The 24,313-nt window shown below is 35.3% G+C and overlaps 1 protein-coding gene across 13 annotated transcripts in view; it reads right to left on the bottom strand.

Annotated features, from left to right (window-relative positions):
• IQSEC1 (IQ motif and Sec7 domain ArfGEF 1) overlaps nucleotides 1-24,313 on the bottom strand; it is a 307,267-nt gene that overhangs the window by 30,455 nt on the left and 252,499 nt on the right. For all 13 annotated transcript variants that reach the window (XM_087709086.1, XM_087709092.1, XM_087709094.1 and 10 more), the window contains 4 exons: nucleotides 21,240-22,504; nucleotides 6,802-6,963; nucleotides 2,216-2,338; nucleotides 842-1,008 (listed from right to left, as the gene is read on the bottom strand). In XM_087709086.1, coding sequence (XP_087565212.1) covers nucleotides 842-1,008; nucleotides 2,216-2,338; nucleotides 6,802-6,963; nucleotides 21,240-22,504 — 1,717 coding nt within the window. The remainder of the gene's footprint in view (nucleotides 1-841; nucleotides 1,009-2,215; nucleotides 2,339-6,801; nucleotides 6,964-21,239; nucleotides 22,505-24,313) is intronic.

Genomic DNA, 24,313 nt, shown 5'->3' with positions numbered 1-24,313 from the left:
TGTGCTCTATGGTTGTGGGCTGGCTGCTGGAAGACTCTCTGTCTGGAAGACTCTCTATCCGGCAGCTTGTGAGCATGGTCACCTCATGGCTGCTTCGCCCCTGAGGCTATGCCCGGCTCTTCAGGAACCAGTTCACAAGGGAGCAGCTGCCCAGCAACCCCAAAACAATAGGCCCTCCCCCTATAATAAGCCCAAAGCCATATTTCGTGGGGGCAAAAGAAACACTGTATATTAATGAATCTGGATAGTATCAAGTGAGATATTCATAGGCAAACCAGTATCCATAGTCTATTCACTCTCATTTCCTGATTTAAATAAACCCAAGCATTTTTAAAGTCTGCTTTGTAGTCCAAAAAGAACAACTTATTTATTATTGAATATATACCTGTATCTACACACACACAAACACACACACACACCAAACATACACTTTGTTCTTCACATAGATTCCCAAGCCACCTCATAATGTCAAAAAGCACTCAAACCATTTGGAAATTATTGGATAGACAATTATTACTATCTTGGGTTCAGGCCTAGAAGGAACCCAAGAATGGTGCAGAAATTGAAATGATGAGCTCTATTAATTTCGTTCCTTGGCCTGCTGCCAGAAAAACAAAAGCAGGTATGGTGGACTAGTTCCTTCATAGGGAGGAGGTAAGGTAAACTAGTTCCTCCAAAGCTTCTGACATAGAATGGCTAAACTCTCAACACTTTTATTATTATTAAATTTATTTGCCACCTATCTCGCCATGGGGTTACATTTGTTGAACAGTTGCAGTACAGTTGGCAATATAATATACCCAGATCTCTAGATAATGACAAATCTTCATGTTATGCCTACCTCTTAGATTTTTGACAAAATCTTCGAGCTTCATTTTACGTTCTGGTTTTACATTTGGACTATACATATCTGTGTTTAATAATATTATCGCAAAGGCAAGAATGAAGATGGTGTCAGGATTTCTGAACTGCCTTACAACCCCTGGATTGCAGATGCAGTATCTCTGGCTAGAAAAGATATTTTAGAAAAATAGTAGGTGAGATTCAAGGATAAGTTGATTCTTATCATTATTCATTTGGTAGTATAAAATGTAAAATAAAACAGTATTTACTCCTTTATTCTATTTTCTTATCTAATAACAAGTCTATACTGAAGAATAATTAGTAAATCTCTCAAATGTAATGTATTAAGTAAAAGACTACTGATATATCAAAAGAACAACTGTATTATTTTATGCAATTTCCTAAATTTGTACACTTCACCAACACAACTAAAATTTGAATTTATGTGCTTTATACTAAGTGATTTGAAAACTATTGCAAATTATAGGCATAATTTGTCAACTGGATATATATAATACTGACTTGGGTGAACTGAATAGCAGAATTCATAAAAAGTATTCCATGTTGCTTGTAAAATATCCTTGCTTCAGAACAAACTTACAGAGTGAGTCATCAAATAAGTGTAACTATTCATATAACACAGCAGTAATAACATAGATTCCTATTATATACCATAGCCACAGGATTGCCACCTGGGTTTTGTGGTCATAGAAGCATTTTGCTCTCTCTGCTTAATGATACAATTGACTTAACAATTATAAATCAATGCCTGAAGGTATATACCTTTATTACTTTTAGATTTCTTGCCACATTTCCACCAGTATAAAGAACATTTGAATATATTTTAATGAGCAATGTCTTTGCTTATCACAGTAACTCTATAAGTCAATGCATTTTAATTTAAGACTATATATTTAACTTCTTTTTAAAGGTGTAAACTGAAATAGTACCATTCTGGTACTTCAGTTTAAAATAAATGACAAAAGAAAAACCAAATTAAACTACCAGGAATTACAACTTATATACTAATGTCTATGGAAATTCTCAGTCATCCAGGTCATGGTTGTCTCAAAGCTGCTTTTTCAAGAGGCAACTGGACTTTCTGGTTTTCTTTGAAGATGTTTTGCTTCTCATCCAAGAAGCTTCTTCAGCTTCTTAAAGCTTCTTCAGCTGAAGAAACTTCTTGGATATGAAGCGAAAGGTCTTCAAAGAAAAGCCAGAAAGTCAAGCTGCCCCTTGAAAAAGCACCTTTAGGACATATATACCTATTTTTTATTTTAACTGATTTTTTTTAAAAAAGAACTATGTTCAACTGCACTGTTCCTGAGACTTATAAATTTTCAATCAGCTGCTAGAGCTTGCTATGTCATACCTAAAAGCTTCAATGAGTCGTTCTACTTTCTGAGCTTCTCCTTGGACACGGATATGAGCTTGAAATTTCCTGAGAGCTTCATCCAGTTCCATAGCTGAGAAGTCCATCTCATCTACAACACAGCTGAAACAAAGAAAGCATTAATTTATTTTGGTTTACCAGAACTAGGTTTCTTTTTGTAAATTTAACTGGCCTACAGAAGAATAGAATAGAATGGAGTAGAGTGGAACAGAATAGAATTTATTTATTGGCCAAGTATTATTGGACACACAATGAATTATTTATTTATATTTCCATTATAATAAAATGCAGACTAGCAAATCACGGTAGATGTGCTTTCTACTTTTTCTCCTATAATCTCAGGACGGGGACTGGCAAAGAAAGGCTAAGTAATAATGAGAGATTCAGTTATGATGTTGATGACAGGTTTGTCATACAAAATGTCAGCAACAAATTCTGAGACTTCTCTGATATGAGCTGATGTCACTGGTATTTCTCTGGATTGACTGGTATCTAAAATGTGTTATTAGGTTTTTGTTCTAAATTTAAACAAAAAGGTATGTAATAATAATAACAATGTTTAAACCTTATATGCTACCTGATTTCCAATGATTCTTGTAGGGACTGTACTGCCCTGTCTCAGCCACTGGACTCAGCAGAGCAGACATAGTTGTCAGCGTTCTGAGTAACACACTCTCATGGTTCGTGGCAACTATGAGGCAGCAAAAATGGCTTCAACCAGGTTTGCTTCAGAGTTGACAATAGTTACATAACAATCAAAGCTCTAGTCTAAAAGGGCTGAGTCAAATTAGGTTTAGGTTTCATTTTATTTATATGCCGCCCTATTCCCAGCGGGACTCAGAGCGGCTCACAAACCCAAGAGGGGAAGGGAAACACAAGAACTACAAATACAAGCATTTAAAATAACCAACAGACACACAATCGAGAGGGGAAGGGAATTCATCAACCCCAGGCCTGCCGACACAGCCAGGTTTTAACGGCTTTTCAGAAGGCCTGGAGAGAGGTGAGGGTCCAAATTTCTGCGGGGAGTTTGTTCCAAAGGGCCGGCGCTGCCACAGAGAAGGCCCTCCCCCGGGTAGTAGCCAGATGGCATTGGCTGGTAGACGGAACCCGGAGGAGGCCAACCCTGTGTGATCTAATGGGTCTTTGGGAGGTAATTGGCAGCAGGCGGTCTCTCAAGTACCCAGGTCCAATACCATGAAGGGCTTTATAAGTGACGACTTTAATCGCATTTAATTCCAAATCTGGTCAAAATTTAAATAGTCAATTGATCCAAGAGAATATGCAAAATATGAATATGTCTATCATTGGCTTTGTCTCAGACAAATATCCTTATATAAAAATATTCACTTACAATAAAACTGGAATATGTCTAATGCAGTTAAGAATGCAAGTCTATTCAGGACCAATAAGATAGTATCTTCTGAGTAGATCAATACTCCTCAGGTAATTTTTTTCTTGTAAATCCTGCAGTTTTGAATATGCATTAAGTCTTTTGATTATTTGCATGAGGATACTCTTGTTTCTGCAGGTTTTGAGTTTAAATCAAAATTGGTCTGTACAGCCTGCTTTCATGAGGCCCAATTTTTTTCCTCACAAAGTTTACCCTTATCCAAAATATTGTTGGTTTCTAAGATCTCTCTGTTCTTTCTTTTGACATGGGATTTTCCTAAAATGCTATAATTTGTATGAACCCACAACCAAGATAAGGCAAATGAGAACCAGTTTTTGAATGAAGGGTTCATAAAATGTCATTAAAGATACTGTCAGGATTGCATTTATCTTGATTATATATTTGGCATGATTGGGGTCAGCCATTAAACAGTTAATGGAATGCCTGATTGTCAAATTAGTTTCTAATCTATTCTTATTTACTATTTTGCACTTTAGTCATTGGAAAATTTCTCTTACAACCTAATTAGCTATGGTAGTAATGCATAAAATAAATACAGATAGTTAAATAAAAACTAAGCTAGGATGTAGCTATCATAAACTTTGAGTGGCATTTAATATCTAATTAATTTTGTTTTTTAAAAAAGTTCTGACATTTATATGAAGGAAGGAAATATGAACTGCCATAGCATGTCAGTGATATTTCTTGGCTACATAAAGTCCACAGCACAAAGTAAAATACTAAAATATAAGCTAATTAATACTGATTAATTTACATGCAGATTGTGATGGTATATTTAATTTAATGTTTTGGCTGTATTCCAGTACTGCTTTAAGTAGCTCAGTCTCTACTGAGTGACTTAAAAGTAGAATAAAGTAATCAATGTTTAATTGATAAAAAAAAATTGAATAATTAGAGCAAATAAAAAGTGGCATAAGAAATAACTTTCCTAATTTTAAGGAACATAAAAAGTTTATCAGTGTTTTTATGCAGTCCAATTCCTATACAAAATATTTCATCTGATAGTTTTAAATACGTTTCTCCAGCAGCATTTGAAACTACAAGGATACTGTTACAAATATAGAGCTTTGGAATTGATCTGAACAGAAATATAGATTTTTTTTCAGGAAGGATTAAAGATCAGGCAAGATATTTTTAAGTACAGTTTGCTGCAGTATTCAGAGAACTATGAAACAAATAGGCCGTATCAGTCCAGGAAGAGCTCGCAAGGGACTCACATATAATATAAATTACATTTCCCAATTACTGCATAAGAAGCTAAAGTCTACTTAATAAAGCTCAGATGACTAGAGACATCTCCATGCAACTTTCTTGGCAAAATTATGCGAATGAGTTCATCACTATCATCTTCTGGAATGGTTTTAAATTTTCTTGTTACCCATGGTATTTATTAGTGGTCTCTTATCGGTGAATCAATTAGATTTGACTATTCTTAGCTTCATAGCCCAGAAAATCATCTCATGGAGACAAGTTAGTATACTGTATGCTTCTAAGAGTTCAGATGCCATGAAGAGGCTCATTGGCTACACACAAAACCACAAGAGAGGACATATTGTCTGTTCATATCCCTTCAACATCAAATGAACTTTTTATTTTCCACAATGATGCTTCATTAAGTATTTGGCATATTCTTGCAGTCCTAGTGGACTTGTCTGTTCTTGTGAAGTTAATCTATTTCTGGCTCTGTGTTAATGTATTAGAAACTAAGGCAAAGCTGATTCTTTTGTAATTCCACAACACTTGTAGGAGGTCTGTTTTTCCACTGATGGGAATTCTTACTTTGTATCAATTTCTAGACTTAAAGAACTAGTATTATCTATTTCCAACAATAGGTTTTAGTGTTTTATAATCTGGTGCTTATCTACAGTCATTGTTTAGAATGCAGCTTCTCCTCTTCCATTTCCGTTAACAGATTGCAGCTCCTGGAAAAACATCTGGTTGCAAAAGAGCTGGCATGATATAATTTAATTTTTGCTACTTCTGAGGCACTCTTTAGTGCCAGAAGAATTGCTTTTCAGCCAATTAATCTTCTCTTAAAGACACTGCTCACAGTTTTGGTGAGGTAAATGAGTATATTTAAGGAATATATTTATTGAAAAGGTGGAGGGGATGTATGTTAGAATTGTGTGTGTGTGTGTGCACACATTAATGTTGTTACAGAACAGGAACACCTTGGAACAGGCCACTGACTGACTGTTCTTTGCACTTTCCCACTGATCAACAGGAGAGAGCACTGTCTGGTTCATGGTATTGTTAGCATTTTGAGACTGGCAGCAAATATGATTGGTTAGCTCCAATCATTATATACAGCAATGTTGACTGATATAATCAAAGCCTGTCACTTTTTAAAGAAAGAAAACCACATTTTGCTTCAAAAAACAAAAAAAACCCCACACCATTTTGCAACTGGATGAACCTGTGCCTATTTATTTTAAACAATCATAAATTTGGCTGCAAAGGCTGATGGGGTTAGAAGAGATGCTTTAATTAAAGAAAAGAATACAACTAACTTTGTTTTTAATTGGAAACCACTTCTGAATTTTGTGCTCGAGGCAGAAAACAATGAAACTTTGTTTGGGTTTTGATGATTAGATCAGTTTGTTGTTATAGAAATGGCTAATATATATTACTATGTGAAAATAAAAAGTTGAAGTCTTATGTTATTATCTTATTCTAAATTATTCAGTGCTAAAAAGAGTTGGAAGTCAATGCTTTTCTTTTTCTTTTCCCTTTTATCCTAGAAGTCTTCCTCTTCTCTTTTTCCTCCCCAACTTTCTCATTATTTTCATTTTTCTTTGAATTTTTTTATTTCAATAAGCTAATAAAATTTGTAATAAATAATCATACAGTGCAAAACAGCAAAGAAAACAAATCCTTTCTATACCTGCATCTGCATTGGTCCTGCTGAGAGGCATGCATGGATGCAATAGTAAATGGAACGATTTCTTTACCTTAATTTTGTTTTATTTATTTACATTAAATGTATATACATTTATAAGCTGCCAATCTCACTGATTAAGTGATCCTGGGATATTTAAAAATAAAAGAAGAACAATTACTTTTGCCTTAAACACAAGACACTGAGAGCATCAGCTTTTTTTTAATGTAACACATACTTAAACATGTAATAAGAATTTTATATGTTACTTACTCTAAAACATCCCTGTTAAATTGCTTTTGCCGATTTCCCAGGAACTCTCCGATCATTTGTCTGCTGAGACCTTTTCTCTGTAAAAGGAAATGGGCAACTCCAACAGGTGTATCTGGCACAAAACCTCTGTCGATCAGATACTGGATTCCTTTTTCTGGTTTTCTAAAGAGAAAAACACAACACAATTACAAGATTCCCTGTTTTGCTTTTTCCCCAGGCTCTGGGTTGTCCTAAAAGTCTTATAATCTAAATATTTTTGTTTACACCTGTCCTTTGAAAGAAACATTTTTTTTTTGTTTGAGCTAAGCTGAAGAAATGCAGATATTGAGTGGAGGAACTTTTGGAAAATAGACAACTAAAGTCAAATGAATATTTTAGCCAAAATAATACTTCCATTGGGATTTCTATTTGTATAAAGGGAGCATAGAAGGCTTTAAAGGGTATCTGTGTTACCAGTTATTTAGTATTATACATTAAATGCATGCTTCACCTTGAAATTATTATAATAACTTCAGCAAACATTATATCATAAAAGCAAGTTGTGATCTTATGTAAATTTGTAAAGTTCTGAAATATTCATATTCCCTAAATTATATAAAAAACTATTAATTCTAAATTGTTCACCATATTTTTCAGAGTATAAGACTGTCTGGAATATAAGACACACCTTAGTTTGGGGGAGGAAAATAAGAAGAAAAAAAATTCTGCCTCTGCCTACCAGCATCCATGGTATTCAGCTGACACATGGCAACAAGGTCAGCCAATGAATAGGCATAGCAACTAAATCAGCCAATGAGGGCTATTTGGTCTCTGAAATTTGCTGTGAGAGACAGGAAGGAGCCTGGCTTAGATGAGAACTGAAAGTGAAACTGCTTGTATTTTGCTTGTATTAACTGCTATCTTGGAAAACCTGCTTTTGAAAATGTGTTGTATATTATTATAATTTTGAGTCCTGCTGAATCAGTTACTGTGCTTTCTGAATGTGATTGCTGCTGCAGAATCTGACCAGCCAGGTCAGCTTCAGCACTTATTGCAGTCTGATTCAGCACAGCTCAATCAGCTGTTCCAGGCTGCAGGGATTGCCATAGACCATCGCTGCCTCCATGCCTTGTGTTTGTGGCCTCTGGTGGGAGTGTGTGGGGCTACATTTGGTGTATAAAATGCACCCAAATTTTCAGGGGCAAAAAGGTACGTCTTATACTACAAAAAATATGGTACATCTCATCTGTACATAAATATTTAATTAACATGAATAATTAAATAAAAAATGCTATGTATATAATCAACAATTACAAGTAAGAACAAGACTACAAAATAGTCTTGCTACAAAATAAACACTTTTCTTTTAATTATTTTTCTATATATATTTATTTAATTAAAAAATACAAAGTTAAAATATAAAGAAACAAAAATTAAAAAAAGAAAAAGCTCAGAAAAGTAAAAGGGTGAAAGTGCAAGAAAGAAAGAAAAGAACGACTTTTGAGATTTTTAGTACAGATATAAGTTAAAAAATAGATGCAACTCTTATTCAAACACTAATATTCATCTACATTGTTTCCCTAAACCCACAGAATTCTAATCTTCATTCCTTTCAGTTTCTGGCAAAAATTTCAAAACTTGTTTTCAAGTAGAAATAACATTTGTCAAAGTCTTCTTTTTCATCAAGCTTTCAATTTCACCATCTCCTCCAATTCTACCAGCTTCATCATTCATTTATCCATTGTAGGTAATTGAAAATCCTTACATCTTTGAACATGTCTTTTTGTTGTTATAATATATAAAAACAAAATTCTGTAAGATGTTTCCATTTGTATGTCCATTCCAAAAGAAAAGCCCCTGACTTCAATTGTACATTAACTTTTTAAAATCTTCTGCATCAAAGTACATACTTGGTCCTAATATTTTCTAGCTTTGGGTCATGTGCACCAAAGATGAAAATAATCATCTCAGTTCTCTCAGGCCTGAGTACATTTCCAATAAATACTGATATTTGAAATTCCCTGACATATTTTTGACATTTTATTCGGTATTATGTACCAACAATATATCATTTTATAAAAAATATCTTTACAATTATAATTCAATATAAATTGCAATCCTTTCTTTATGTACTATATTCCATTGGAGCAACTCTGTATTATATCTGAAATATTTTTTGCCCATTTTATATACAATCTTTAACTTGCTTGTCTTCTATTTCAATGTTTAACAAAGGTTTATACATCCTAGCAATAAATAATATGATCACCATTTATACAGATCTGTAGATCAAACTCAACTGTAGCACTATTTTCTCTTTTAATACCATTGTGTATAAAGAGATACCCTTTATGGTAGAGACAGTGAACCGGAAAAATTATCCAAAGGGAGACTCATACTCAGCTGATTTGAACTCAGAATTCTTCTATCAGTACTACCCTATTATGTTTTGCAATATTATTTTTGGAATAAGATGACTTTTACTAGTATACCAAAATCCATCATCAGGATGAATGGAAAATATAAAGAACTGAGGAACAGTGCACATGCTAAGCCCAAGTATTTATTTTCTATTCAAGTGTTCATTTTAGCACCCACACGGATAAGATTTTTCCACCATTAGATTTCCACTATCTAAATAATTGTAAATAAAAATTGGGTTATGCATAACCTATATGCCAGTTGGTTTTGATTCAGTTCTAGAAATTTAGCATCACATCTATTTTATTTGTTTCGCACTTGCTAAAATTTAAGGTCTAGTTCTGCATATGGAAACATCCCATTCAGAAAACAGAAAACAAAAGGTTCTGGCAGGGATTTGTACACACCCTTTAAGAAAAGACTGCCTTTGGTTTTGATTAGTCTGATTATTAGTCACTATAAGAGACTGCAGAAGAATATTATTCCATTATATGCCATGAATTATGTTTATTACTATCACACAGTATATATGTATAATGTAAATTCAAAAAATGGAAACATGTTTCAGACATTGCATTATGCAGCAATACAAAAAAAATCATTTCTGGATCTAATTAGAAGTGAATGTATCTTAGGAACTGAAACAAAGGAATTAAAATTGCAGCTTAGTGCTCATTTTTCCTTTAAAATTGGATACTTTAAATAAAATGGAAAGAATGTTCAATCTTCATGTTCAATATTACCATAAATCATCTAATCATAAATGACTTGCTGCATGAATGTCTTTACTTTTATGAAGAAAGATACTTAATGGTTTGTCAATTGGGCAAAAGAGGATTTTAGCTGGAGAACTGCAGCTTATGAAAGCTGATTTTTAAAAAATAAAATGTATTACTTGAAATATGGCCACCAGACTCCTTCAAAGTTTTGGCTATTATAAACTAATATGGGTCTCTTCCTATAATACCTTATTAGTGATATGTTATTACTATGATCAGTATTATTGATAAACAAATTAGTTATATCATTTTAAAATATATATTTTATAATATCTTTTTCAATATGTAAATGTAAGACAATTGATTTATAAGATCCAAGGTTTTAAAATTTGGGGTAGTGTATACGATTAGCTAAATATTGTTGTTAGTTGCGAAGTCATATCCGACCCATCACGATGTATGTAAATAACATTGTATATTATGCTATATGATGGAGGTAGCATGGTTCAATTTCAAATGAAATAAAAAAGAACATAATTTGCATCAACATTTATGAGACAAAAACACCTTTGATTTATGAAATGAAGATATGTAGATTGCGACAGATTATCATTCATATGATCTGTTATCCATTCTATTTTAAAGAGACACAGACAGAGCATAATCCGCTAACCTCATCATAACTGAACAACACAGAATCCGAAGAATATAATGCTGTTCCCCACTAAAACTAAAAGCTTTAAGTGAAAGAATTAAGACATTTTATCTACTGGTGGGAGTACCAGAAAAAGGCCACAGCAAAACACATCCATTTTGTGCAGAGTCAACATATTACCAGGAATTGAGCATGACAAGGAGTTGTTACTTTTATCTACTGCTGCAAATAATATTGATTATGTGCTAGTAAGATCTTGTAGAGTCTTCGGGATCACATTGACAGTGTGATCATTCCTCCATTATGATCTGTCCCTAAGTGGGTCCTTCAGTCTTCGAAAGACACATCTACTGTAACTGAGTCTCTTCACCACTGTTGGTCATCCTCTTCTTCTCTTTCCTTCAAACTTTCCCAGCATTAGAACCTTCTTCAGGGAGCTAGACCCTTGCATAATATAGGATAATTTGAGCCTAGACATTTCTGCCTCCTATGAGAATTTTTGTTAAATCATTTATGATCCATTGGTTTGTTTTCTTGTCTAAATATGGTATTCTATGGCTCCTTCTCCAACACCAAAGATCAGAAGTGTCAAAAAAAATTCTATCTTGCTTCTTCAAAGTCCAACTTTCACTTCCATAACAATGTCATACTCAATGTCACAGGGAATACCATGGCTTACACAATTATGTTATTTGTAGAGATACATCATGCATTTCAATATCTTTTTCAAGGCTTTCATGGCTGCTCTACCAAGTACTAACTAGTCTGTAGTGTATGTCTTGATTGGTTGTTCTTTACTGTCGATGGTTGATCCTAAAAGACAGAAATTTTCCACCAATATCTTTTACAATATCTTCATTTTCATTTATCCGGCTGATTATTCTTGTCATTAGTTTGTTCATCTGTATATTTAATTTTAGACCCATTTTTCACTGTATGTCTTGATTTTTATTACTAGGGCTTGTAGAATCTTTGCATTTTCAGCTATCAAGGCAATGTCAACATCTTAGTGAGTATAGAGTTTTATCTTACTCCTTTGCCAAAATGGAGTCAGTCTTTTTCACCATGTACTGTGTACTGTGGCTGTCTGACCTCTATACAAGTTTCTGATGAGAATAATGAGATGTTCTCTGATTCCCATTTTTCTGAGCACTGAGTTGCAAATAATAAGGGTAGCTTATAAAATTGTAGGGAACCTCAGCAAAAAGCCATTTGTTGAGCCCCCTCCAGTGTCCATGAGCTGTGCCAGTTAGCAGCAGTAGCAGTGAGCAGCTGGGAATCTAAACTTAATAGAGGGATTCAGGTATTATAGTTCCATGGCACTGTGAGATATTTAAAATAATAGTTTCTCAGCAGTCCTCTGGGGGTGTCAGATGTTCAATGATATGGGAATCATGGAGAAGAAAGAGAAAAGGCCCGAAGACTATTTGTACAACTTTAAAACAGGATGACAGGTATGTAAGGCAGACTGTATTAACATTTCCTCCACTTGACAAAAACAAGGCTGTTTTTTAAACTCCTGAAATGCAGAAATGTCTGAATGATGGAATAAGTAAGGCTTATAAAGAAAACGAGGAAAAACAGCTTTTTTTCTACTTGCTGCTTCTCAATTGAAAATGTAGTCCATGTGTTATTATTAAATCTTATTCAGCTGAAAATATTTTATTGAAGCAACATATAGCTAGGTCGAACAACAGTTCAGTCTCCCCTCTCCACACTTTTCCTTTTGGTATGGGGGGATGTTAAATAAAATTTTTCTTTATGAACCGAAGCTTGACAACTCCAAAGTCATGGTACTAATAATCAATGTTGGGCAACACCCATAATGGTGTTTAGAGAGCCGAGGTGGCGCAGTGGTTAAATGCAGCACTGCAGGCTACTTCAGCTGACTGCAGTTCTGCAGTTCGGCTGTTCAAATCTCACCAGCTCAGGGTTGACTCAGCCTTCCATCCTTCCGAGGTGGGTAAAATGAGAACCCGGATTGTTGTTGGGGGCAATATGCTGACTCTGTAAACCGCTAAGAGAGGGCTGAAAGCTGTATGAAGTGGTATATAAGTCTAACTGCTATTGCTATTGCTATAGTGCTCCTTAGAATTAAATTAGAGCCAATATCAAAAATACAGTTTTTTAAATTGCTAAAATTTCCCAAAAATAATCATTTCTCATGAAAACTTGAACAAAAATGCCAAACTCTTGTAGTAGGTCATGACTCACTGGCATAAGGTTTTGTGAGTTTTCTTACCCAAGTGATTTCTAGGCAAGATTGCTTAAATCTCATACAGTGTTTTTTCCAGGTTTCAGATAATTTGGGAGGAAAAAAGTTGCACAAGGATGTATCTCAATTAGATTTGTCAATCCATAAAATAATCATACATAAGCTGGTAATGACAGTACCATACTGGTATATATTATTACTATAATACAGACAACCATAACCAGGATGTGACTACAACTTTTCTATCCCAGCAATGATACTGGAAGCTACACTAGTTCTAGTACTAGAATTAACACATAGCCATTATGACTGGTACTGTAAAAAGCTATCCGAAGTCTCACTGAATTGCTTTATCAAAGTGCTATTGCTAAAAATTTTGGAATACAAATTCACAGTTTTGGAGAGTGCCTAACACTGGGATGGTGAACCTATGGCACGTGTGCCACAGGTGGCACACGGAGCCATTTGTCAGGGCACACGAGGAATCGTCCTGTCAGCTGGCCAGTGTGCATGTGCGTGATGCTCAGCTGAGTTCAGCCTTTTTTAAAGCCGTTTTTTTGCCCTCCCCAGGCTCCAGAGGTTTTATAAGAGCCTGGGGAGGGTGAAAAGAGCTCCCGTCCCACAGATTCCCTCCGGAGGCTTCAGGAGCTTCCCTGAAGCCTCTGGAGCGCAAAAAATGGCCCTATGGGCAAACCGGGAGTTCAGGAACGGACTTCTGGTTTGCTCGAAGAGTCGGTTTAAGCCCTCCGGAGGCTTCAGGAACCTTCAGGAGGCTTCCCTGAAGCTTCTGGAGGGCTTAAACCAGCCCTACGAGCAAACCGGACTTCTGGTTTGCTGGTAGGGTCATTTTTTTGCCCTCTGGAGACTTCAGGGAAGCCTCCTGAAGATCTCTGAAGCCTCCGGAGGGCCTCCGGGGGTGGGTGGGGGAGCCTCTGGAGCCTGGGGAGGGTAAAAAAGCATGCAAAAAATGGAGGTCGTGCCTCTCATGCGCGCATGCACACTGGGGGGGGGTTGGGTGTTGCATTATGGGTATGGCACGCCCACACATGACCCCCCTGCGCTCCCCCCTTATGACACGTGAGCCAAAAAAGGTTCGCCATCATTGGCCTAAGATGTGGAAGATGGTCTTAAAATGTAATCCTCCTTTAAAGTATGTAAGTTCTGTCAAGATCTGCATGGGCAAAGAAACAAAAGAAGATAATCATCACCCTTTCTTACTATAATCAAATAGGAAGATTGACACCCCAGGTACATGGAATTAGTAAAAATCTGTCTTAGAAATTTGTAATCATGAGTTACTGTAATATACAAAGTCAGAGAAGCTGACACAACTCATTGCACAAAGTATTGTACAGTCAATAGTTTTTTTCACTTAGTTATATGCATGTTTAAGGGCTATGGTTAGCAACTGTTTACTCTGATTATACATACAGTGTTTTAGATTCAATATATTGATTATATTTCTCTTGCTTTTATTCGCTGTTTATCTCATTGGGATAATATTACTGTTTGCCTCTTGCTTTTTGTTCCTTATTTCTAAAGTGATTTTCTAAATAACTGAAAAGCATCTGTTTCTTTTTTTCTTACGGAAGTCCAGCTATGCTGAATTCCAAAGAACAAGAAATGCAGTAACACATTAAATCTGTTAATCTAACAATTGCAAACTGTGCAAGCCATCAATCTCCTTTTTTCTGGTTAGCATTTCACAATCCTGGTCACTAATGAAGGCATTGAGATGGTGACATTTTTCTGAATCGTAACCCAGATATCTCTTTGAGCAAATAATTTGCCTAAAATGTTTCATATGAGAAAAGCATGGGCCTGATAGGGTAGGAATGTTAATTTCAGTTTCCAGAGGTTTCTCAATGAAATTGACTTTTTCAATATATGGGAATATTTATATACTTTCTTTACATGGTTGTAAAAGAGGCTCTGACTTTGGCACTCAAAAAAGGAGCATGTCTTTCCATCAATCAATCTATAGCTGGAATCCATCTGTAGCCTAAAAATACCTTATTCCTTTTTATGATTTTTGATTATTTCAGTGTAAAAAAAAAGTATTGCTACTTATACTGCTGTTATGGAGTAATATGTAATGCAGATATAAATAAAATGATTTTATTTATTTATTTGGCTTATATGTTGACTTTGTAATAACATCTAATTAATATATAAAAATAAAAAATATAAACAGCAAGGCCCAAATGTGTTTTCCATTTGAAGACAGCAATATCTTCAATATCAGAAATGCTTTTCTGAACAGCCATATTTTCAGGTTCTTTGAAAATGGGATGGCTTGGACTTCCAGTTGAGGCTATGGCAAACTACACATATTAGTAATGGGGCAGTGTTATGATTGAGAAAACCACTTGATCCAGAATCCAAGCCACCAATATCTCACTGGAGTAAGAGGAGATCTTCAGGGAACCCATAAGACAGTGTACACTGCTCCTCAAGAATAAACTGCAGTAATTCCTGTTTTACATTATCTTATGAGTTGAGAAGATGAGAGTGGAGCCATCTTTGCTCAGGCATCAATGCAGGCTTTTTTAGGGACGTTAAACTCAACCAAACATTAATACATTGGATTTGTGCTTTTTTTCAAATTGTTTAGAAAGATTAAGATCTTTCAGAACAGCATGTTATACTGCATTTGCTAGATTGTTAGCATTTACTTAGAGAAAGCATTTTTAAATAATGTGGTTTCCCTCAAAATAAGACAGGGTCTTATTTTCTTTTAACCCCCAAAATAAGTGTTTGGCCTTATTTTCGGGAAGGTCTTATTATTTTTGAGGTGAAGGAGGCGGCGAGGGTGGCCACCTCATGATTGCTGCTGTGTTGCAATATTTTCGGGGAGGGCTTATTTTGGGGAAAGGGGAGGACTTATTTTGGGGAAGGGCTTATTTTAGCGCATACGCTCAAAATCTGATTGGCCTTATTATCTGGGAAGGTCTTATTTTCAGGGAAACAGTACGGTTTTAAGAGTTTTTGAAAAAATATTACTTTATGTATTAAACAGCAAAAGAGTGCTTAGAGTATGGATTTCAGAAACCTGAATTATGGATTAAGGGTTCAGATGGACTTGAAATCACAATTTTACATCTTTGGAAGATTTTTGTGTGTGAGAATGTTGCATTGTTTGCCCTTTCATTAGTCAAAACAAGATAATGGTATTTTAACAGTTGGATATTAAAGGAAACTAGAGGATTTAAAAAATGGAAGAAAATATTCTAGCAGTGAGTTGCTTGGTGAAAAACTATGAAGAATTTATGACATAAGGTCTTTGAAATTGTCAGAAAATGATGGCTAGATTGACAGTTAAGGTTAGATTGTAATGAAAGAAGAACAAGATATTCTCGATAAGTTTGAAATTAATCTGAATGTGTATATAAATGTGACAAGTAATGAAAAGGATGCAGAAGATGTACTGGACTTTCAAATGAAGCAGATTGATGTTTCAATGCTTAAAGGAGATATGTAACTATCAAACCATAAAAGAGTTATCAGGAACTTTTTTTACTGGAAATCTGCTAAAGCTTTCAAAGACGTTTTTGAGCTTTTGAGACAAAAAGAACAAATGCATTTTACTGAATCTACAAAACACACTTGGTAATTCTATTGGGGGAGGGGGGAGGATTAAATAATACCAGGAAATAGGGATGGGATAGTCTGGATGTCTGTATCATAGATTTTAATGACAATGTTAGCTTGGCTATTGAGATAGTATTAATTTCCTTTTCTCCAGTAAGCATCTTAAAAAAATAATATACCTTATTCAAGGAAAAATTAAGTGAAAAACAATAAAAATGTTTTATATTAACTGTAAGGATGTATAAGTAAATAAAAAATCTACCTACCCCAAAGCACAAGTACATTTATAGTGAAGTCTAATTAATTTAGTGTTACTTTAAAAAGTTAAGACGCAAGTAATACATTTATGCACTACATAGTCTAAAGAACATTTTTTTGTATTTTTTGTATTTGAAGCACTGCACAACTTTACTATAGAAAGAGGCAGTATTGGAACACACAGGAACAAAAATATTCAGCTCAAAATAAACAGATTATAACATCTCAAATTTGTAACCATGTTAATCAATGTCAAAATTATGTTTAAAGCTTAAGCTTATCAATTAGTGAGCAAAAATTGTATTATGGAAGGTTTAAACATATGTACATTCATATATGCAGCTGTACAGAATAATACATTGTTTCATACAGTATTGTAATTGTTTGCTTTCTTCATACCCTAATCAATTTAGGATGGTATTCATTCCTGCACACCAACTAAAAATTAGAATGCAGCCCTGAGATTTGGAGCTCATTAGATTATTTATTATAGCAAACTACATAAATGGTTTCTTTCTATATCATTTCTCTGAGGAAATATTCAGAGAGGAAGGTGCAGGCTGCTCAATTGCTTATCCCACTTTAATTTTGTGCAGCATGGGTCAAAAATATGTAAGTCAGCAGTGGTTGGGATTTCCCCCCAAGACCTTGGTGCTATAGAATGCAAATGATTAGTCAATTGTTTAAAAAAGTATTTCATAAGGTAAAGTATATAAATAAATATGTGAAGTCCAAACTTTCCACTGTGATTCACCAAACTGCATCTTTTGAATTCATATTTGCCTGCCCTATTCCTGGAATATATATTATTCAGCATTAGTTGGAAAAATGAGGAAACCAACTATACAAAAAAGCTGAATTGGAAAAAGTGAGCTAAAATGTCTCATGAAGCAGCAAAGAATTACTTAGTCTAGTTTTTTTTCAAAATTCCCTTGACATTAACAAAAAAAAACATGCTTTCTTTTGCTTATCAATTGAGCAAAACAATTCTAACAGTTTATGAATGTCAACCCTTCTTTAATGGAGGATATAATACTCATTATTTTAGGATATAATACTCATTAACAATCTCACACTGTTAAGCCGCCAAGTGATAGAACACTTGATAATTCCTCATAGGTTCTCCTTATTTATCTGTACGAACATTTTCTTGTGAGACTACAAAATAGGTGTACTAATGAATATTGATTCTGTACTGATGTAAAAACAAAATAAATCAGCAAACACAGGATTACATGAAGATCTACAGAGTTTAAGACAGAGAAGGGAAATCTTATATTAGAATAATTCAAAACAATATTTATTTAACCAAGTTGTGAGTCTTGAATGAAATAGAATAATCTCTCTGCAATTAATTGTATCATGAGGTTTATATCATAATAATTCCAAAGATTAAGATAGACTTTGCAAGATATTCTAGCTACAGACCAACATCTCTCCTTAATATGGAAGCTAAAATATAAACACCAACATTAGCTAGGAGGTTATAAAACATAATACCATCTGTAATACACCCATTTCAATATGGATTTTAAAAAATAGATAAGCGTCTTATATCATTCGTCTGGTGGTCAATATTATGGATATAGCTGTGGATGAATCGGATCTTCTGATGTTGTTAAACTAAAAAGATGTTTGATATAGACCTGAGTGAATTTATGAAATGTGTTAAGATATTGTTGTTGTTGTTGTTTTTTGATATGTTTATCCTGAGGTTACAGTTATTACCAATTGAGTCATCTGTTAAGTACCATATTTTTCGGAGTATAAGATGCACCTTTCCCCCCAAAAAAGAGGGTTAAAATTTGGGTGTGTCTTATACACTGAATGTAGCCCCACCCACTCCCACCAGAGGCCAAAAATGCGAAGCATGGAGGCAGCAATGGTCTGTGGCAAACCCTGTAGCCTGGAACACCTGATTGGGGGTATTCCAGCAGTCTCTCCCACCCACCAATCAGCTGTGCTGAATCAAGCTGCAATAAGTGCTGAAGCTGACCTGGCTGGTCAGATTCTGCAGCAGCAATCCCATTCAGAAAGCACAGTAACTGATTCAGCAGGACTCAAAATAATAATAATATACAACACATTTTTAAAAGCAGGCTTCTCAAAGTAGCAGTAAATCCAAGCAAAACACAAGCAGTTTCACTTTCAGGTCTCAGCTAAACCTGTCTCCTTCCTGCTTCAAATAGCCCACATTGGCTGACTTAGTTGCTATGCCTATTCATTGTTTGACCTTTTTACCATGTGTCAGCTAAATACCATGGAAGCTGGTAGGCAGAGGCAGAATTTTTCTTATTATTATTTTCCTACCCAAAAACTAAGGTGCATCTTATACGCCAGAGTGTCTTCTACTCCAAAAAATATGCTATTTAAATTACATTGTGGGACCCAGTTGTGGGTTTCTTTTTTCATTTAATTTTCAATTTGGTTCTTCAACCACTGGTTTCTTCCACCAGACATTATCAAATGTTAAAGCTGTAGTGGCATTTCACACTGAATATTAGTCCATATATTTTGACATGACTTATCTTTAATAATCCTTAACAATTATGTAAAGTCATTAGCCAAGATTGTTTATGTTATACAGTAAAATGGCTATATTCTGGCTATACAATAAGTCTAATTTTCCTTTGGGATGAATTATATCTGCTGATTATTGTTGGAGATTAAGAATTACAATTTGTATAGTTTCTATAACATCCTTGTTTATCACAGCATTGTGAATTACTGTAAATATATCTAAATGAATAGATGTAATCTCAGTGGATATAACTCAGTGGACAAAACTCCCATTCAATCTTTGGGATAATTTATTAAAATGAGTATTACATCAAGATTAGTATACATATATCCTAATATACATTAAGGATTTCAGTGTTAACTATATGAAGATATTTTTTTTAAAATGTGAATTTTTAATAGCAGTTTAGGATTTTATTTAACTGACAGAGCACCTTAATTAACAGTCAAGAAAAGAAAAACCAATTCTCACAAATATCTTACTACACTAATCCTCACTTAATGACAATTTGTTCAGTGACCAAAATTACAATGGTGCTGAACAAAGAAATTTAAAACCTGTGCCCAACCTGTGCTTATGACTGGTCCAGGAGTTGCTGTAACTCCCAGACCTGCCTATCCCCCCCCCCCACTCCATCTATGCCTTGAAAAACCAGGGAACTCCCAACTGGCAGTATAAAGCAACCAAAAACCCCTCCAATGAAGGACTGAACATTCAGAAAGACTCCACAGTGGATTACAAAACAGCTGCCTGTGGGAAATTCCAAACATCCAGGAGACATCAAGGGTGTACTGGAGTGAGAAGCAACTACTTCCTCATCGTGCCAAATGCCTGGGAAATGCCAGCACAGCCACCCTGACCATCCTGTATCCCACACACCAGCTGACCTTCATCTTGGAGCTGGCTTCAAGGTGAAAAAAAAAGAAAAGAAAAAGAGAGCTGTCCTCATTTTCTAAAGGCTCTGCAAAGAACACATGTCTCCTAGGGCTTCACAGAGCACCCTCAATTCCAAAAGAAAATGTTTGGCTGCCTTTAACATTTCTTTTCTTTCTTCTTCACACAGGGCAAGGCTGGGTGCACCTCAGAAGCTCAATGGTTTTACAGAGAAAGTTTGGCTTAACTTTCGTGGGTTAAAATCATCAAGCCCACATTCCTAAGAGATTGAAGCAGATTTGTGCCAGGCCTCCAAGGGAGTCCCCCCACCCCCCCGCACTCTGCTTAATGGACCAGTGCAGCTGTTTATTGACAGTGCCTGGGAAAGCCAGGATGCGGTCATAAAATTGAGCCAGGTGACATGATCACCTGCTTAATGACCACAATGACTCAACCAAAATTCAAGGTTCAATTGTGGTTGTAAGTCAAGGACTATCTATATTATAGAGCATTTTAAAGCTTGGTAATATATAAAACATTTCACAATGTATAGATTTTTTTTAAAAAAAAGTAGATATTAAGGTCTTTGTTATTATTTTAATTTCCTTCCAATCAGAGTATAGAACTATTTTAAATTAAACTGATTTGAAAACATTGATTAAAATGAAGAGACAAAGTTTTATTATATATGTAGTGTAATTTAAACAATAGTAATCAGAAGTGTCAGCTGTATAAGATGACAGTCTTAGAGATGAAAAAAACAACATAAAAATATTGCAGCTATTTATAAATGCATATTGCATTTTGAAAGTATCCCTAATCTTAATCCTAGTCTTTGGCCAGCACAAATAACTGTAATAATTGTTAATTATTTTTGTCTGTTCTTTAGATGGCACATAGAACATCACAGCTGGATTAGAATAAAAAAAGATGAACATTGAGAATGTGGCCCCTTCTGTAATTGATTTTCTATTTTTGCATTGTCTACTTGAGTTTTTAAAATATGCTTTCAACATTTAATTTCTTCTGAAATTGATAGAAAGGAAAACACAAGGAAAATACACCACGAAATTATGAAAAATGATACAAGAATAACAAGGCAATTTAGTCATCATTGTAGAGATAAATTACTTCTTGCTATATATAAGAACCCAAAGGCATCAAGTAAATACCATTTCATAAAAAAGCAAAAAGCACTGTACTCACTTATTAAAAAGGTTCAGTCCAATTCTATAATGACGTTTCCTGATTATATCATTACTGAAGGCAGGCGAATCCCAACTATTACGAGTTTCTTTGTGGTATGTTTGCTTGCTCAAAGTTTGTTCCCGTAAGCTGTCTCGAGAGGATGATTCTGAACTGCAGTTTATTGTGTCGTTAGAATTGGAAGTGCTGTTGATGCTATCATTATCTCCATCAGAATAATCAGATTCAGATTTGCTTTGCCTGTTTGCTGTACCGTTAATAGCCAAGTGGCTGTCAATAGGCCTTGGTCTATGCCTAGTTTCTGGATCTTCTCGGGATATTACTTTGCTAGGGAGGCCATGTGATATGTGTTTTGGGCTACCTTGCTGACTACTAATTCCCCGATCATATGCATTTTGCCTCTTCAGTGATCCTCTTTCAGAACGGTCACTTAAATCGACTGAACTGTCACTTGGTGGTTCTATGGTTAGCAAAGGAAGATGATCCATCCTCATTCTCTGTTCTTGGGATTCCAATGAAGGGGTACTCCTACAACTTGTGTCGGTGTCTATTTTATGGTCTTTATGTGTCATAGACCAGTATTCTTGAGAAGGGTTTATTGATCTAAGTCTCAAGTCAGACTCTGTGCTCGATGGTCTTTCTATAGGATGAGAAAGGGGAAGTGGTGGGGATAATTCTTCCTCATCGATATATAATGTAACATCACTGTAGGAAGCAGTCATTTCATCAAGTTTCCTATGATCAACATTATGGCTCGTTGATTTAGATGGACCACAGCTATCTCTTTCTATTTCACGACTTCTGACTTGGTCAGGTATCTGTACCTCATCAGAATGTAAACTACGACAGTTTAATGCATCATCAATGGACTCTGCAAGAGATTTTACTTGTCTTGAAAAAGCATCCTCTAATTCTGTTATGGCATCAGCAAAGTCCGTGGAAGCTGCTGGAGATTTCATTGTAGCCGATTCAGCAAGATCATTACATCCAGACTGGACAAGGGCTCCTAATTTTGAACCATCATTTGTAACAGAAACTTGCTTCCCCTCAAAGTAGGAACTGTGAACTTTCTCAGGTCCTTCAAATGAAAACTGCATTCTCATATTGGATAGTACAATGCGCCTTGACATACGATTTTCAGACATAGAACTTCTAAGCCGCTCAAAGTTTTTGTTCATCTGATACTGGCGGAAAGCAGTCTGTATAGTACGAGCAGCATGTCTAGTTATGAGACGGCCTCCATATTTTCGTTCTAGCATTTCAACCTAAAAAGAGAATGTATTTTATAATATGTAATCTTTCATAGCATGGGTTTCAACTCAAATCATCATAAGGGCTGCATGAAGAGGAGAACCACAACAGTGAAGCCTTTTCATACATAATACAAAAGTCTCATGGATCAAAAAGGAAGAGAATTATTATATGCCATCAACCACAAACATATTAAATAAAAAGCTTTACTGGGTAGTAGAGATCCTTTTTTAAAAACCCTCTCACTTTGGCCACCTATATTGTATTGCTTTTTAATGCCACCTGTATGGCATTATTTCATGAATGACAACATAAATCTAAACTGAATCCTATCATCTGAAACCTGAATGTAATCCCCTTAAGCAGCAGCAACTATACCTGAAAATCATTTCCAATTCTGCCAGAAACAGATATTGGCAGTTGTCTGATGAAAAAAAAGTTTTGTTTTCAATTTGATACATCACCCTTTCTTGAGGTTATAATTCCTGCAACTGTAGCTTATTTTCTGATTATTTTTAATGAGAAGCAGGCTAAAAATATGCTCTTTCATACATATAAAAAAGGAAACCAATTGCCATTTGGTATTCTCCAGTTATAATTACTTGGAAGATTTGGAAAGCGGGAAATTTTGAGGTTTGCAATCAATTACAATTTCAACCTATGGTGCATTTCCCTCATAAGGCTGTTGTAGATGTAAAATAGCCATCTTGAAACATAAAGAGACTTTTGGGGTAACTTGCACTTTATACCAAGTAATAATAGGCTATATACCAGTGCTAACTGTGTATCTGGTTTCTGGACGAATGGTGAGAAAAAATTTGGAAGTTAAAGAGACAATATCTGTTTCTTCTCTGCATCTCCAAATGACAAGAGTACTGTGACAGAGCCCAAAGCAGAAGCACATATTTGTTTCTGCTGCTTGACCAGAGATGACGACTCACCCTCCTACTCTTAGAAGCAAATTGCTAAAGGATATTATACTACTTTCATTTTTCCCCTCGGCCTTCCTTTCCCAAAGCAAGCATTGTCTTACAACTTAACAGTTGCAGCATATAAAGCTCTAAGTAACAGTGATTATGGCTTTCCCTCTGTTTTCCACCTGAGATGAGCAACACTGCTGAAAAGGCTTTAAAAGCAGTGGGAAGCAAGTAAGAGGAGATCCTGGCTTTTTCTTCTCTCCTTTCTAGCAGTGCAACAACTTCTTGTTGCACACAATATTTCCCTCCTGGTAGCTATTCTATAACCATGTTTGCCAAGAAGCTAGAGAGGTGAAATAGCTGGACTCACTCAGGTCTTCCTTATGCTCCACGGTTGTTAGCTGTTTTATGAAAGGAAGTTCAGAAAAGAGATAAAAGGAAGGAACAGTAATGATGTAGCATCTTTCAGCAAATTCCAGAGAAACTGGCCAGGAGAACAGGTGCTTCCAGCACAGGAAGGGCAAAATACCATTCATGTCCAATTATCAGAATGTTAGTGCTACCTGGGAAGTTCCAAGTTAAAATTATTACAATACCCTGATGTTTTTGACATGAGGACAGCACTGAAAAAAGTGACTTATGACTGGTCTTTTAACTTATGACTATCACAGTTTCCCTACAGTCATGTTATTAGAATTTGGATGATGGAAACCAGCATGACTTTATGATGGTTACAACATCCAGCATGGGGTATGCTGTCACATGATTGCCATTTTCAACTCTTCCCAGTTGGCTTCCAATAAGCAAAGTGAATGGGCAAAGCCAGATTTGCTTAACAAAGATGTGATTCATTTAACGACTGCACTGATTTGCTTAGCAACTGGGTGATTCACTTAACAATCACCT

This window comes from Thamnophis sirtalis, unplaced genomic scaffold, assembly GCF_051295495.1.
Source record: "Thamnophis sirtalis isolate CommonGarterSnake01/CBP01778 unplaced genomic scaffold, rThaSir2_p1.2 scaffold_3, whole genome shotgun sequence".
NCBI lineage: Eukaryota > Metazoa > Chordata > Lepidosauria > Squamata > Natricidae > Thamnophis > Thamnophis sirtalis.
This window is presented reverse-complemented; position numbering and strand designations above follow the sequence as displayed.